We start from the raw sequence: 17,909 nt of genomic DNA on the forward strand, positions 1-17,909 counted from the left end.
AGAAGAAAATTTTCACATTTCATAGCTAAACATTTGTACAAGCAAACGTTTGGCATTTCTGCTTGAAAAATGACAGAAACAATTAATTATCAAGGTTACTGCCCACTAATTTTCTTCAGATGGACTGTGCATGTATGTATGCATGTATATATACATACACACAGACAAATATTGATGGATTATATTGTATCTCTCCTATTATTATTCCGTGTCTTCCCTCTATCTGGGGATAATCATGCTCCATGTTTTGGAACCACAGTTCCCATAATGCTTTGGGAATATAAACAAGAACTATAATGTCATCAGCTGTGTGCTTTTAGTCTATATTTAGTAAATGTTTTGCAAATTAGCACCATTAAAAGTATGACGAATCAACTATTACAAGTTCTTGTATGCAATGGATCCATGCATGTACAAAAAACTATTACTGGATTAGTGTGATAATGAAGAAAACTCCAAAACGTTTTGATTCTCAGGCAAGTTCGGGAATTGCATGGAAAATCTTCTTCTGAGCAGAATTATGGACATTATTCGCGATGAATGCTATCAATACTTACATCATCGGAAAGTCCCACTGAATCTAAAACTATATATTATAATGTCCGTGTTTTCAGAGACTTTGCCCCCGATCCGCACGGTCCCTGATTCTAATGCACAGGGACTGGGAGGGAAGAGAGCAAGATAAATGGGTCACTCGCATAATTTCGCCTCATTACCGCATCGAAGTGTTTTCCTTCTACTGAACCGGTGTGTCCTTGGATGACACTGCTGAGCAGTGGCCATCTACATTTGTAAAACAAATGCCTCTCGGTTTCAAGACAGTGGAACAGAACGGAAGAGAAGACAAAAAAAAAAAAAAAAAAATGACGGCGTCTTTGGGTTTGTGATGTCCCTGTTTCATTTCCTGCCACTCCAGCATGGAGACAGCGCCGTCGGTGTTCGCCAGACCTCCTCGCACCGTCTGGTCTGAACCGGTTCGGGGAAAGTGCGCGGTCTCGTGCACACTGCAGACTCCGAGCGCTGGTTCACACAGCCCTGACGCGCGCCCTCGCCGGCCAGGCCCCGCCCCCCTCGCCCCGCCCCTCTTTCCGTCAGGAGCTTTCTGATTGGCTCCCGCGGCCGCGGCTCGCCCACACCTTCCGCGTGCTGTTTGGACGCTGGGAGAGCGTGCGGGTTGCGATTGGCTCGCGCGAACATTTTCTCTCGGAGCAGGAGCCGCGAGCTGCGCGCGGGCACGCGTGCGAGCCGGAGTTGTAAACGAAACGTGTGCACTTTTCAGCACCAATACCGCGTGGATAGCAGCCAAGCGGAGTCGGGAGGGCAGTCGCTGTGGGGTTTGCTCCGTTTATTGTGATAAACCGACGACTTTGCGGTTTGCAGCGCCGTGTAACCGCCGCGGTCCCGGGGAAACTTTATTGGTAGTTTGGAGTCGACAGGGGACCGATATAAAGCGGCACCGCTCGAGCTTTTGTCTGCCCTGGGGGGGGGGGGCAAATTTTGCCAAAAACAGTATCTCCACAGAGGCAACTTTCTGCGGGCAGAGGTATCTTCATTTTCGGCTCGCCTGTGTCGAATTTGCGCGGGTCTGTGTTCGTCTAGCTGCGCCCCGGGTGGACTAAATGGCTGCAAATGAAGGCAAACAAAGGTGATAAAGAAGATTATTTATCCTAGCCGGCTCGGCCCGAACAGCGGTTGAGCCGTGGTCCTGTTTTTAGCCACAGCACAGCCTGCTTGTACCGCTAGCCACCGAGGTCTCCATTGTGTGAGCATCTCTGAGCTATTCCGCTGCCGCCCGATCCCCAGATCCCGCGCTGCCAACACACACCTGCCGCTTCCCACAGCTACAACTGCGTGTTTCCTGGATTTTTGTGTAACTTTTTTTGAATCCACGCATCCAAAATGTGTTCTCGGGTGTGGTTCGTGACCGACCGGCGTATCAGTCAGGAGTATCCCCAAGTTCAGATCTTACGGGCACTGAAGGAGCGCTGCGCCGATGAGGATGTTGAATTCCGCTCTCTTCTCATGGATCAGATCGTGCTTACGATCAGCGAGGGACAACTAGGCAAGTACCACCCGGCTAATCAAAGCAGTCCATGACTGGCCGTAAACTGTGTAAGTTAATGGTGTAGTGTAACTTGGGTTTTATGAGATCAACAGTGCTTTACGTGGTCCACAACGTCGATAGCAGACGGTTATTGTTTGGGGACTACACTCCCGTGAAGCAAGGGGAGGGCTAGCCCGGTCTGCCTGCTAGCAAGGAAGCCAAGTGTAAGCACAGCCGTGACCGCCTAACCCACTTTCCAGCCAGAATGCCTGCAGACTGAGGGGAGCGATGATGCTTGATTTAATTTCGCTGAATGCGTTACACTCCCAACAACCGATGATAAGATTAACCCAAAGCAACTGGGAAATAGTTTTAATATAACAGAAGTCAAGTAATTAGATCACATGCATTTACTAGCATTTAACAAATTAAACCAGCATCAAAAGTGATTCTGTTATCTACTTAAAGAAGCCAAAACGAAGTACTGAGGTTAAAAGAAGCACATATTCCATCTGTGGACCTGTTTTCTTCTTATTACTTAACAGATTACTAAAATGGCACATTGATGATCGAAGCTGAAATCAGTAAACCATGTATCAGCTTAAACCTCATATGCTGCTGTTTCAGGGTATCTGCCAGGGTGTATATGTTACCTTATCTATGCTACCCACTTTGAGTTGTATTGACACATCTTCGGTCAGTCTTTTGTTGTCATTCTTGGACAGCTTTGTACAGGACACACTGTGTTTTGGTTGTTAGGATAAGACAACATTTCACAGTAATGACTATGGAGGCCTTGATCAAGTGATGGTAGCAGTAGAAACATTCACCAAACAGACACTCATGGAATTTGTCAGGGTGGCGTGAAGTGGGGCTGTGTCACCAGATGTGAGGTGTGTAAGTCTCAATTAACACATAGAGGGTGTAGGCTGGCATTGGCAGAATTTGTGTAGTTGGAATAAGATTTGGGAGGTGTAGAGGGGGGACAGCATGTCTTTTGCAGACTACATACTGTCACCTTTTACTGTTACATTGATGCAACTGTACAGTTCAGCCATGGCAAAGCTTTATACTTAACATAGACCTTTAAATGCCAACAGTGAAGTGTTAAAGTAGAAGGCAAGGCATTTAAAAAGTTACATATATCTCACATACAATGGTACAGCCAAATGAATATTTGTGAACATAAACAAATTCTATATTTGTGGCATTTATACAGAATGCCTACCACATGAACAATTACATACAACTTTTTGCTGCCGTGGCTAGATAATCTCACGTAAAAAAATAGGCTAATTTGTGGATAACAACATGCTAAACACATCGAGGTGACACCTTGAAAAGGTGAGTATATTAACCAACACGGATAGGTACGTAGACGACTGTCTAGACCTGTAGCTTAGCAAGACAGACATCACAACTAGAGCAAGGCAGTTATAGCATGACCTGTAATCCATGCTGACCCCAGGTCGCAAATACAGTAAATGTCTTCTGAGCTTTGGCCTGACATTACAGATTAACAGCCAGCAGACAGACTGGCCTCACTACACTACTAAATGTTTGCAATCTTCTTTTGTTTCTGTATTGGAAACACAAGTGGTATTTCACCATCATGTAACCTGTAATGCCCTTGTGGTCACTGACCATCAAGAGGTAAGAGTTATTCACCATTGCTATCTTGGGTGCATTTACATTCGAATGAAATGTGTATAAATTTGACATCTACATGTCATGTAATATTAATTGAACAAGCTATTTCAGAAATGCTTACAGAATTTACAAAATAACAATGCTTAAAGGATGTAAGTAAACCTTATTTCAGAAATGGGAATGATACCAGAACTGCTTCATAGATAGGTTTCCCATTCATAGAAGATGTTACATTGTCAACCTGCACCAGAATAAGTTCTTGCACACATAGTATAAGTTTGAGGGTAGGTCAGAGTGCAATCACAATGCTAAAACTGATAACACCTTTACAGCTTGCTATTTCAAAGGTTTCTCATTCTCTTGGCTCATTTATGTGTTCTCAAGTCAGGTTTAGGTCCACATTTCACACTGAAGTTAATGGGTGTGTCTTCAGGAGGCGAGATGAATACGCACATGCTTGCCCACACACCGTTATGGTTTGATGTCAAATAATGGCAGCCAAAGCCAGATAGCCGCAAGATGTTTAAACAGAGACCGGATATGAATTGATGTCACAATCCTTTGTGATCCTTGCACATGCCACTGGTCATACTTTTACCTCAAAGATGGCAAATGCAACGCTCCTGTGTCAGTGAACGGGAAGATGGCACATCTTTACCACTACACATGTGAGTGTGTCTCAGCATCAACATACATGCTGTTGGAATACTGCATTAATGCCAAGCCCTGTTTGGTTATTTCTGAAGCTCATACTCCACAACTACAAATACAAGCTCTTCACTGTTGTTTTACAGTGAAGAAAAAAGTGTAAAAAAAAGGGTTAATATTTTAAGGAGCTTTTAATGGGTCTTGATTGAAGTAATTACTTGGGTATATCCCACTGTTGTCATTGTTTAGGTAAAGAACGAGGTTCTTTGTCACAAGCTAACATTTTTTTAAAGAGAGTGCACAGTCTTTTTGGGGCTGTGACTTGATCGCATAAGCCAGCGCTTCCAGGAAAGCAGCTTGTCTGCCAATTAACCAGCAGTGTCTCATTCGCAGGTTGTCACATGCAGCCTGTAACATGAATATTTGCATTTTATTGAGAGGCTCACACTACTTGCTTTTTTGTCAAGCCAGGAACACAGAAAACATAGATCTATATATCACCACACAGTAATAGCATTTTTACATGCTATTTTAACTATGTACTACACATGCACTGAATTGTATTAAATTATTACAAATTGTGTCAACTAGGCAGGGGGCTAATATTTCAAATGACAACAGTAATGACTGACACACCCTGAAAAGTTATTAGTCACTTTTATTTTTAATGTTATGGATAACAGCACCATTCCTAGAGTAGCAGATCCCTATTAGTACGTGGCAGACTGACATATCTTTCCATACTAAATCTGACTATCTGTTGTGAATGTCCAGCCTTTCTTTTTATACATGGTCATACTGCAAATAAGCACTTGTGTTTGTAATTTGCATAGTTGCAGTGGCCAAAGAGAACGACTGCTCTATGATTACCGGAGTCTTAACTTCTTAACTTAAGTATTGACTGTAATTTATTTGATTGTATGCACATATGAAAATATTACCAATATATTATATTGGAATATTTTTTGTGTTTTGAGATTATTGATATTGATGATCACTACAGTATTGTACATGCCAAATAATATGATGGAAATAGCGTGTTGCTATGAAGTGTGATGTCAAGGGAAACTGATACCTTAAAAAGATCTTCATGAACATGTTTCACACTTTTCAGAACTTCATTAATTTAGATAGCAGAATCATTGTATGACCATGCTCTATCTCATCTGAAAAATAGTGCACAGTAATGCTGAAATACTTCCCAGGCTTAAACTAAATACCTAAAAGGTGACCATAATCACAGTTAATGTGTTTTGGATTTGACCTCCAGTATTAAGTCTGAGGATTCTTCTGTGGCAGTTTAATATGTTTGTTGAGCTCTCTATACATGCCATTCAGTGTTGTCTTTGGCAGATCAATTTGTTGTCTCATCATAAATTTCATCTACCTCGGGATAGTTCAAGTGCTGTCGGTGCCAAAGTAGCCAGCAGCTACACAGTGCACAGGCTAAGTCACAGGGGACATGCAGGTTTACATGGCCTCTGTGTTCGACGAACAAAAGATTTTTTTGCCTGGCCTCACTGTAGGCCTGCAATATATGTTTTTGTCTGATGTGTGTATTGATGACAGATATGTAAAAAGACCATTGAAGGCATTGTTAGCCCAAATCTAACTGGAAGAAATCACAGGGGAAAACTGCTACTCCATCAGGCTAATTCAAAAAGGATACCCAGTCCCAGAGTGAGACAGCATTTGGGGCTGGCAGAACCCACCAGCCAAACATTGGCACTGCATTTGTCGGCATCGCCTGCTTTGTGACGTTGCAGCGGTATGCGTAGAATGCTTGTTATGCTTGTTAGCTTTGTCAGGCAGATTGAAAATGGGCCACACATATACAGTTCATTGAAGCACAAAAACATGATGATCTAGTGTTGAGGTAAAAAAAATCCCATCAGTTCTAACTATAAACTGGTCACACCCACACTAAATTTAGACATTGTGCCACAAAAACCTATGTTGCCTTTGTTATACACCAAAATGGTCAGGATGGTTTCTGAGTGTTTAGGCGATGGTCACATGACAGACAGTGCAGTGCACACGAACGCTTGCACAGATGAATAGGACTGATTCATCTGGCTGCCTCATTGGTCTCTGTTTGGTTCCCCTGGAGATGCGATGAGCACCGTGAACAGTGAATACTGTCTGTCAAAAACCATGAGACCACATCCCCCGACACTTCCCACTGTAACACCACTCACTGTGTTCTCAGTGGCTGCACAATCAGAGCAGTGTGAGAGTGTTGAATAGGGCTGGAGAGACAGCAAATCCTCCTGCTTCTATACTGAGATTGTGAGGAGCAAGAGAAAAAAAAGGAGGAGTGGTTGGCTTTTCATGGATCATACTCTTCATTTTCCCCCTCCATCTTTCCCTACGTGTTATTAAGGCTATAGGACATCCCTGACCTTTCCTGCTTGCTGCCTTTTTTGTTCTCTCTCTCTCCCTTCTACCTGTCTGTGCATAGAATAACCCTAAAAACAAGTATTGATCCAACCTAAAGTGTGTGCACAATGCATGCAATGCAGGCTTGATGCACAGTGCATCCACTGGCACATTAATAGCTGCCTGTCTGTTGTGATTATGTATGCAGCAGCCATCAAGCTTCTTGTGACCTCCGATGATCTCAGCCAATGGCGGTGTCACTATTGTAAATCTGCAGATTCTAAGATGGCTGAAGTTCAGGTTACTGTCGAGGTGAAGTTCTGCACCAGAGCAGATGTCTCTCTTACCCCCTGTCTCACACATACAGTATATGTGCATACCCACACGTTTACACAGGTTTTGTCATCACTCAGTCTGTTCATCCTGATGAGCTGTTGGGTCAGTTCGTCTGCTCAAAAATGTCATGCTTTGTCTCTGTTTCCTCCTCTCATCCAGAGTGACAAAGTAGCACCAGTCACAAGTAAAATGCTGCCAAATCTTTGGCTATGGCCAGTGAATTTGCCATCTGCCTTATAAATATCAAGCCAATATTCTGTTACATCAAAATCCTGTTCTATTCTGTAGTCCCAGATAGCTGTTGATAGAGACTGGAGATGACGATTGACTATTTAAGTCTGCCAGATTTCTAGGTTGTGGAAGAGTTAGTGTATAGCATGTCCTTACCAGACTAATTCTCACCATCATACTGCGCAGTCTTCTTTTTGTCCAGTCTCCCCTGTTGTCCATGGCTTATACATGCTGTGCTGTATTGAAATGGCTGATCAGTAACCACTGCAGATGTGTTCAGCCAGTCTATTGTTTTTAATTAGCTCACATTTGCATGATTAAAGTCAGGCTGTTAGGCTGAGACATTGAAAACTAATGCCAATATAACTTTCCAAAAATCAAAACACCATAAATTTCAAATAACAGTCACTAGTTAACAATGATGTTTCATTGTGACAGGATTATTACCATTTAATTTTAGGAATATTGGATTAGATTGTAGTCAGAAATATCCTGAATTTTTTTAAAGACCCTAACAAAACAAATATGTTGTTGCATACTGTGCAATACATTTTAACAATGCTTTTCTCCCTGCTGTGTGTTTATGTCTTAAATTCAAGTTTTGCACCCTTGGGGTTTCAGACATCTCTCCCTACCCCACTGCCCCACATTGAGACAAAGTAGTGTAGAGTGCCAGTGTACCAGCAAAGACATCTCCTTCTCAGTCAGGAGAGAATGACAGTATTGGCCCAAAAGGCAGTGGAGCTGGCATCACTGCAGGGGAGTACTGTATATGGGCATCATGTAAATAATCGTATCAGCAGGCAGGGCACGTTCCAAATTTGTGGCTTAACACCACAGGCCTTAGAGTTGGCTGCCCCTGCCTGGTGCTGTAACCCAGCCAACTCTTAGTCAGAGCTGTGTGGTGACAACTGGAGAAATGTCCACAAACAGTCTCCACTAGAGGAGTAAACTTTTCCACCAGTGGACGATAGATGTAAAAACTCACCAACCACTTTCACAATGTTTCCAGATACTGTAAATACTTTTGGGATGTATTGTACAATGCTTTATCTAGGGCTCAAACTTTTCTTGAGTGACCTGTATGTATGAGGTCCAAGGCTGATAAACAATTAATCTTTTGTCTAACTGTGGTCATTATCTTTCCAACCTTCCACTCCCTCCCCATGTTACCCTCCAGGTCTGCGAGTGGATCAGGAATTGGTGACATCTTATCCACAGGTGGTGGTGGTGCGGGTGCCCACACCCTGGGTGCAGTCAGATAGTGACATCACTGTGCTGCGCCACCTGGAGAAGATGGGCTGTCGGTTGATCAATCGGCCTCAGGCTATACTCAACTGTGTCAACAAGTTCTGGACCTTTCAGGAGCTAGCCGGCCATGGGGTGCCTCTTCCTGACACCTTCTCCTACGGTAAATCAGAACGTCAATCTTTCCCACAATGTTGAGGTGTTGTGGTAGCACAGTGTTATTGTAACTAAGACCTCTGAAGCTGCGCTCCTTGACTATAATCAGCGAGTCAGACAGTGAATGTATAATGTAACCGACTTTATTAATAAATCTACTTCCCATTGTGTGGACAGCAAGTACACATCTTGAATCGGGGGATGCTTGCCTGTTGACCTATACTGCATTTACTGTACTTACTACATGCTCACATTGCATTGTCCCTGATTTAGGGCTCTTCACACTCTGTGATGACTACACAATGTAGAGTGTAATTCTCTCAGTAGAGTACAGAAAAAAGTATTTGATACAGATGCACAAATAACAGCAGTGTCCATCACAGCACCCACTGCACAACTTCTTACCACAGACTCAGTCAACCTAGCTTCAAAATTCCTCTGTACATCAGTGTCTTCATGAATAATTTCCGTCTTATGTAGTGTTTACAAAAAACTTTAAGGACTGCTTTTGTTGCTTAGGTCAATGATATTGTGGCGAGTTAGTAAAATTAAGTGAAACTGAGTGAACACAAGCTGGAGATTATGTGAAGCAAAACCCATATAAATTATCTAGTATGCATAAACAAATCATAAGAGAACATATATGCATCATCTACAGTCAAAGTCAAATATTTGTATGCAACACCAGCACTGCTGTGTCAAATGTGTCAATTGTCTGAACATGTATATATCTTACTGACCACTCAAAGTGCTTTGCAATACTTGCCACCTTCACTCACACATTCATACATCACACACACACTCATACACTGATGGTCAGCCATCAGGGGCTCAGTAGGGTTCAGTATCTTGCCCAAGGAAACTTTGACACGCAGCCTGGAGGAGCCGGGGATCGAACCACCAACCTTCTAATTCGTGGACGATCCACTCTACCTCCTGAGCCACTGCTGCCCTCAATCTGTATAACAGATTAATAAGCCATTAGTGTGACAATCACTACTCCAGTGCAATTATTCAAACAGCAGAGAGAAAATCCCATTCACATACCTGGTCAAATCCTCTTAGCTGTCCACCAAACCGCTTATGATTTTTACAATTTCTCTAACATCACTGGTTTTTATTTACTGTTGTGAAAGGCAGGGTATGTGGGGAAGCAGGCCTCATAACACAAGCTAGACAACTGCTTATTTGTAGCAGTTTGTTGATTTTTTTTAATAAGGCCAGACAAAGGCTGACATCATCACCAGATATTTCTTTCCTTTCTGTTCTGCAAAAATCCACAGTGCTCTGGTGTTTGTGAGTGCAGAAAGAGAAGGATACAGACAGAGAGAAAGAAAGAAAGAGGAGGGGGATGTTTGGCCTACATTCCATTCGTCTCTCTGCACAGTAGGCCAGGCGATGCATGCAGAGCGGCTGGAGAGCTTATGTAACCCCCCCCCCCCCCAACGCCCCACCCCATGCCCCCTCATGATTTTAAGAAATAAAAAATGTCATTGCCTGCCTCCTGTTCACCACCTCAGCAGCTTATGACGTGGTTGGACCAACATTTGGTGTCCACTCTTTCCCCTCCCCTGCTCGCTCAGTTCTAGCCCCCTCTCACTGCAAACACATGTGAATCAACGTATCTGGAAAAAGCCATGTGACAGGGTAGTCCACATCTGTTCCCTTGACTGAATGCCACAGAAGACCAAACAGGCAAGCAGAGAGAGAGAGAGGAAGAGAGAGAAGGAAGTGGAGATGAAGAAAGTAAGAGGAAAGAAGTTAACACCTCCATTTTTCAAATTTTCTTTTATACATTATTCAATCGCTTGTCAAGCCAAAGCAGAAAAAGCTAAGGCACATCTGTCGCTACATGCTGCTGTTATGAATTAGTGTCAGTTATGGTCAGCTGCTTCACATTAAGGCATTCCTCAGAGACTGCTGTGTTCCAATCTCATGTATAAAGCTGCAAAATAAGTATAAGCTCAGGAAAACACTCCTCCAGCCTTGCTGTTTTGAGTCACTTCTGTTGCCATAGTGACAGGCTACCCCCCACCCCCACACCCACCCCCCAACCTTGTGTGATCTGCTGTTATGTGTGAACAATGCTGTCAAAACATGGACAAGTTTTTTATAAATTTTACACCTCTGCGTGGGTGCGTGTGTGTGTGTGCCTGCTATGTGTTTGTGTGCATGGGCGTTTTCCAGGAGGGCATGACAACTTCCGTAAGATGATTGATGAGGCGGAGCCACTGGGCTACCCGGTGGTGGTGAAGAATGCACGTGGCCACAGAGGTAAGACCATCTTCATGTCACCAACCACATCTACACCACACCTCAAGAATCGGTACACTGTACGCCCACAATGAAGGCTCAGGCCACACTGTTCAATGATTAGAACTGAGGTGCGGCAACAAACACAAAACAGAAGGTTTAATGCTTACAGAATGGCTGATTTTGACTTTGACTTTGTTTCTAGTTTACAAATTACCCCTAGTTTCCTCATGTTAACGCAATTCACAGGGGGCTTGTGTGGGAAGTTTCAGCCTTGCCATTGATGTTGTGCTTCCTAGAGATCAGCCCCAGTGTCTGCTGACCCATTAGCCCTTTCCTATTCATGGTTATCGACACTCGACTGGCTCTGCCATTGTGTGAGGGAATAACAATGGACCTTGGCTAGCACAGGCTGCCATCGCAGCACATTGTTAATGAAAGCAGCCGTTGGTCAACCACTAACTTGACCCTTTTTATGGAGTTTGCTGTCTCAAGAATTGCTTCATTTCCCTCTGTGGTTGACCATTGACACTGGCTGAAGTCCAGCTTGCCTTTCTTCTCATGAGGAAGTATAAAGGCTCGTGAGCAAATATAAATAGCTGTTCTAAACTCTTAAGAATAATTGGTATTAACAGGTCTTTACTAGAACCCAAATTTAAATTTCATGTGCTCTCCCTGCCCAGCCATTGAGATGTGAAATGTTGTAATTCACAACATGGTGTATGCCTTAGGGTGCACATTCTTCATTGTTTTAGAATCATCTGTACAAATGAATCTGTACCCGTGTCTCACTGAGTCACAGGAGCATGATTACTTGTTTGTCTTGCTTTCGATTTGTGAAGTGTTACATCATGCCTGCCACTGTCTATCTTCACATCTTCATGCTATTACCAAGGGATTGCCTTGTCATCTCATTTGGATTGTTAGTCACACACGATGTGCACGTACTCACACAAGCAACCACATGATTTTCCCTGGTGCAGGAACAGGGGTCAGAGGGCTTGACAACCAGGAGACAGAGCCAAGCGGTGCTAATTAAAACAGGCGTCTTCTATCCTCTGTGAGAAGCAATTCTGTGGCCGCTAATAGTTGTGTCCTGTCCATCATATGAGAAATAGGAACTGGCATGAGACTTGGTCAGCAAAAGCAGCTACTTGTCAGGAAAGACTCAGAGGAAGTAATCCAACCTCAACTAATATCAAGCAAATGTCAGACAGTGCAAGTACTTTCTTTTCATGTTAACATAAACAGCTTCAGTTTCCCTGAAAACAAGCTCATCTTTCCTTCTTTAATTCATCTCATACCTCCTTCCCTCTCCTAGGCAAGGCTGTGTTCCTGGCACGGGACAAACACCACCTGACAGACCTGTGCCACTTGATCCGTCATGATACCCCCTACCTGTTTCAGGAGTATGTCAAGGAGTCGCATGGCCGTGATGTGCGAGTGGTCCTGGTGGGCGGCCGTGTCATCGGTTCCATGCTACGCTGCTCCACTGATGGTCGCATGCAGAGCAACTGCTCCCTGGGTAGGCAGATGCCCGAGAGTCAGTGATGACATAGTAAATTAGTTAACTATTGAATACTATCGCACACCGATTTGTCTTCAGCTGAGTAACTGTTTGTAATGTTTTATTTCTAGTCATGTGGTTAAATGGCATCACTGTTCTTGGGGGATTATAACTAGTCTGGTTATTATTAAGATCTTGAGAGGTTGATTTATAAACAGTTTCTATGCTCCTTCCACAAACTGACTTCCCAAGAGTTTTTTTTTTTATTATAAAAGCATTAATTATTAACAAATACCTTTAGAAAAAAAACATGGTCTGTGTTGTATTTTGTTCAGCTCCTGCTATATGTGCCACATTCAAGGGGCCACTAGATTGTTCTAATCATTCCTGTACATGAGGACATTATTTAACAGTCAGTCAAAGCATCTTCCTTGATTTTTTTTGCGAGTATAACACTCCATCTGTTCCCCAAAACTGGTTTGTGGAACAGTTCCAAATCAACAAGCTTGTCCTGAATGCACCCTAGAGACATCAAATGACACAGCATTCCAGCTGATGAGACTGATTTCCAATGTCAGACCATGAACAGTTTTGGTCTAGTTGAGGCTGTAATGTGCTGTGACATATTTAGGACATCAGTCACCAGCTTATTCTGCATTTATGTAACAGATCATGTTGACACTTTCACAGGCTGGATATGATGTGGTATTTAATTCTATGATATTAAATTTTTTTTTTCTTTAATTACCCACATATATTTTTTTGATTGCCCTTGATTCATAAAAGCTGTATAATTTTTGACAATGTGTGTGAAACTCAAGTTGTTCTTGTGGTCCATCTCTCTGAAAAGTGAGTGAATGACATTTTGTGGTGGGTATTAACCGGCCTCTCTCTTGATTGTTAGGTGGTGTGGGTATGATGTGCCCACTGAGCGAGCAGGGCAAGCAGCTGGCCATAGAGGTGTCTAACATCCTGGGCATGGATGTGTGTGGCATTGACCTCCTGCAGCTTAATGACGGCTCATTTGTGGTCTGCGAGGCCAATGCCAATGTGGGCTTCATCGCTTTCGACCAGGCTTGTGGCATGGACGTGGCAGGCATTGTTGCCGACTACGCCCTGTCGATGCTGCCCAGCCGCCTCACCCGGAAGATGTCTTTGCTGTCTGTCGTATCAAGCACCAGCGAGACAAGCAGTGAGCCTGAGGTGTGCCCAGTGCCCACTGTTGGTGGCTCGCTGCCTGAGGCTGTCTGCAACATGAGCGTGGGTTCTACTTCCAGTGAGAGTGACCCGGAGCTAGCTGAACCCTCCCAGTCCTCGCCCTGCCAGTCCACAGGCCCCACCTTGCCTGATCTCCCGGACCTCCCTGATCCAGCCTACAATTTCAACACCCTCCTTGCCAATGAGATCAAGTTATTGACTGAGTGAGATTCAAGTGGCTTCTTGCACTCACAAACACCACAAATACACATTAAAAACACACACGTACACACACCTGTTCGCATGGCAACAGATATTCCTCTCAAAAAGACATATCAATCCAAAAATTATAAAAACATGATTTCAAATGCAAAACGAGATCAGAGAAAAACAGAACACATACAGACACAACCACATAAATACAAACACCAAAACATGAGCCCTCTCCTGCTATTCCCCTTAAAAACACACAAAAAACAAAGATCTGAGGCTGCTCCCCTGACTCTCCTATCTTTGCACCTCTACTCCCAACCTGCAAACCCCACAATCCAAACTTAGCTTACACTGCAGCATGGTGGTGAGAGTGGGATATAGTACACAAGATAACTGCCAAATGCCTCTTGTAGTTTCTGTTTTGCAAAATAGTAAGGGTGAAGGTTTTTGGGTGGGTGTGGGATTCCCATAAGGCAAACACTTGCCATGTTTTTATCCTCACAATACAGTAACATTATTTAAAGGAGAATCGTTGTTGACATAAAAAAGGGTTTCATGCTGAGACTGTAGTCAGGTTTGGTGGATTGGAGGCAAAATGAAGTGTTTTCTTTTCAAGTGGTTAGCTCCTTGGTAGAGGAATGTATCCTCATGCTAGGCACATTATACTGTCAGTTCTTATGTAGCAATGTTGTGCTCCTGTCAAGGACACAGAACAGGATGGGGACCATCCTGCAGCAACTGGAGACGGAGGAAATTCATGAAATTCACATCAAATTAAATGCAATTCATAATTTATAATAACTGAAATGAGAGTTTAATTCACTCTTCACTACATGTCAAATCTCATATGTTGTAAATCTAGCTAAAACAGAATGTATACACAATGTTCTTTTATTTCTTTTTTTACCAGGTTAACGTGAATAACTATAATTTAAAATCCATAGAATCCCACTTTGGAATTAAAATGTAGCTTGAGCTGCTACATTGACAGTGAATAAGAGGCTGATGTTGTGGTGTCCAAATAATTTACCTTTTAATGCGTAAATAAAAATATTACTTACTCAGATTACATACCCATAATACCAGAAAATCATCCTGGGTGCAAACACAGTGTCAATAAATTAATTCTCTGTTCAGTGTGAATGAAGCAGGTTAATGTGAAAGTAATCAAAACTGCCCTAACCTGTGCCAGGTACTAGATAACACATATCAGTTTTGCTGAAGACTTACAGCCTGGAATATAAAAACGAATTGAGTGCCATTACTCGATTTTTAATTTTACATCCCTAGATAGCTTGTTTGATTAGCCTTACCAGCAGCAGCAGTGAGCTGCTTTTTAAAATTCATTCAATGTTTAGCACTTTATATGACACAGTATGATATGATAAACAGATGCATTTTTCGCTCTCACTCAGATGACATATTTAGGAAACATGTATCAGAGTGTGAAACCTGCATCTCCGCCTGCAAGCGAAATATACCTCAAAAACACTTTCACTGCCATAGAAAGACAGAGATATTCAGACATACAGTACATATCAGCCAGGATCCTTGTGGCCCCCGATTTACCAGCTGTTTTCTCTCTTTATGTCTCGGAACTGAAAAGGTAGTTGTGTATTATTTTTTTATTTCTTTTTTAGCTTCTTGTAAATATTTAGGTAGTCAATTAGCTTCAGTAGTATCCAGCTGATAAAACTGGAACGGCTGAAATAACTGCCAACATTGAAATTTTCCATTGTGGACAAACTTGTTTGTACAGATCTGGAATATTGAAAGGTTGAAATTGAAAATTGGTGCTAACGTTTCTGGATTTGGTTAGATGTGATTTCTCAGTCATGATTTTTGTAGATTTCACTTTTATTGTTTTCATGTAGTTTTTTGTTTTGTTTAGTTTTTTTTTGTTTTTTTTTATTTTGATAAAAAAATGAAGTATCCTAACCCAAAAAATATGTTGGCCTGGTGTACAAATAAAAAAATGAAAACTATATTTTTGCAGTCTCTTTGAATAGAATTTCTTTCCTTAGAAAAGGAAACAGGGATTTCAGCAACCAACAACTTACTGCGTATAGTTTTCTGTTCCTCTTGATTTACCTCCTGCACGCCCTCTGAAATAACTTTCAGCGTTGAGCGTACTCTGGGTTTACTGCCGTTCATTAAGAATAATTTACAAATCTGATCAAAAGCACACAGTAGTAACGTTCATGTTTTTAGGCTTGTAACCCCTTCTGTTGAACACAACTCAGGGAAGCAGCCTGGATCACACCCTTGACCCCCAAAGGCATGGCATATCCATCCAAGCATACTTCAGAAACAACATCACACATAGGCAGACAAAAAGACACACAAACAAGAATGAAAAAAAGGTTGTAAACTACAGTATAAGACAATGTGGTGTAGCTATACCATGGTTAACATGCACTTTTTTTCCTTGCTTGTTTCATATTGTTCCTTGTTTTCTTCCTAATTTATGGTAGTTTTAAAAAAAAAGTGGTTTGTGTGCACTAATATTGTTTCAATAAAGTGAAACCGCTGTGAAGCTTGATTTTATTTTCCTTTTTTTGTGGGCCAATTTACTAACTGTCTGAAATCTAAAAGGGGCCTGCCTTAGGGTGCCAAATCTAAACCCACCAGACAACAGGAAAGGCAGCTTTTTTTAAAGCCTGCTGTCAAGTGATCACAGTGGCTCCACTGAGAGAATAACATCATTTACACTACTGTGGTGTTGTCCGGTATCTATATATTCAAAGTATCTGACAAACAAAACTGTGAAATCTGCTGATGCTCACGCTCCTGACATGCTAGGGCTGGTGAGCTCAATCATTACATAACATCCCAACATAAAAGCTTATATGGGTGAACTATCTCCAGTTGTTGTTGTCCCCTATTTTTTGAAGTCTTCGTCTTTGTATTGAACCCTGCGTCATTCCACACTGTGTACATAAGTGTAAATCAAAGATCTCATCTCCTTTCAAGACATTAAAAAGCCAGCCATAAGAACGACTGAGATGTCCATTGCTCTCCTACAGCCCTTGTTATTCAACATTTCTAAGCCATTGATGGGTCATTTAACTGTGCCCTAACAACTTTAAAAATGCCTTTTCACTGTCTGGTTTCCTTTGGGAACATTGACTTGAGGGCCATAGTTGACTGATGGTCCTAGTTCAGGCACGTTTCTTTCAGCTTGGTCTGTATAGATCAATGGCCATGATGAAGTGAATAAAAGGCATGGAAGCTACTGAAAGAAACAAAAATTACTGAAAATGTATTGGCCTGTGTGGTGCTCAGACAGCCTGGAATAAACATGTAAGGACCTCTGGACTAGTCAATGTGTACAACAACACAACAGAGCACAAGGTTGCTATTTAAATCCAAACTGCTGCTAATGTATATCTGGCTCGAAAATGAAAAAGGGAATATGAGGAAACCCAAGTGTTTCCACGTTTTGCTGCCTCTCAACACATAAAAATGAATCTGAATGCCAAAAAAAAAAGCATTTTGTTGTATAATTTAGTACTAATAACACTAGTAGTGAGATGATTTTAAAAGTGATTCTTTGTTTTGATATAAAGAATAAATGTGTCAGAATTGTATATAATATGTAGGATTTCACAGCAATCATCAGGTACATTTTATGTCAATGTGTTTTAAAACAAACCTGAGGTTTGCTTAAAGGTTTACAATATACTTTGATTTGCAGGAGGAAAACCCAATGTTTATGCTTCAGTGAAATGATGCAGCTCTCTGTTGATGATCTATAGACATTAGAAATCTTATTTTTAATTATATCTGCATACGGTGACTTGATGAAGAGGTTCTGAACTAGGTACAAGATAAGCAAAAACATTGTGTAAAAAAAGTCTCAGCAAATGCCCTCACTATTATTCTCTTCTGTATCATTCTGACAGTGTTACAACATGGATCCCAAAATCATGTCATTCACAAATGTGCAAAAAGATGTAAATATATATCCCTCTTTTTTAGAGTAAAATAAAGATGAGTCATTATTCAAAACCAATGAAAATGTGTCTTCTCTTCCTTTTATTGATT

The 17,909-nt window shown here is 42.0% G+C and overlaps 1 protein-coding gene across 1 annotated transcript; it reads left to right on the forward strand.

The window, feature by feature from the left end:
- Nucleotides 1–1,102: 1,102 nt before the first annotated feature.
- Nucleotides 1,103–17,877, forward strand: rimkla (ribosomal modification protein rimK-like family member A). The gene is made up of 5 exons (XM_071475833.1): nt 1,103–2,062; nt 8,469–8,699; nt 10,880–10,966; nt 12,267–12,470; nt 13,357–17,877. The coding sequence occupies exons 1-5, from the start codon at nt 1,900–1,902 to the stop codon at nt 13,875–13,877; spliced, it is 1,206 nt and encodes a 401-aa protein (XP_071331934.1). The 5' UTR covers nt 1,103–1,899; the 3' UTR covers nt 13,878–17,877.
- Nucleotides 17,878–17,909: the final 32 nt, after the last annotated feature.

Source organism: Trachinotus anak, unplaced genomic scaffold (assembly GCF_046630095.1).
Source record: "Trachinotus anak isolate AG129_WGS33_773 ecotype Australia unplaced genomic scaffold, CSIRO_AGI_Tana_v1 ptg000004l, whole genome shotgun sequence".
Lineage (NCBI taxonomy): Eukaryota > Metazoa > Chordata > Actinopteri > Carangiformes > Carangidae > Trachinotus > Trachinotus anak.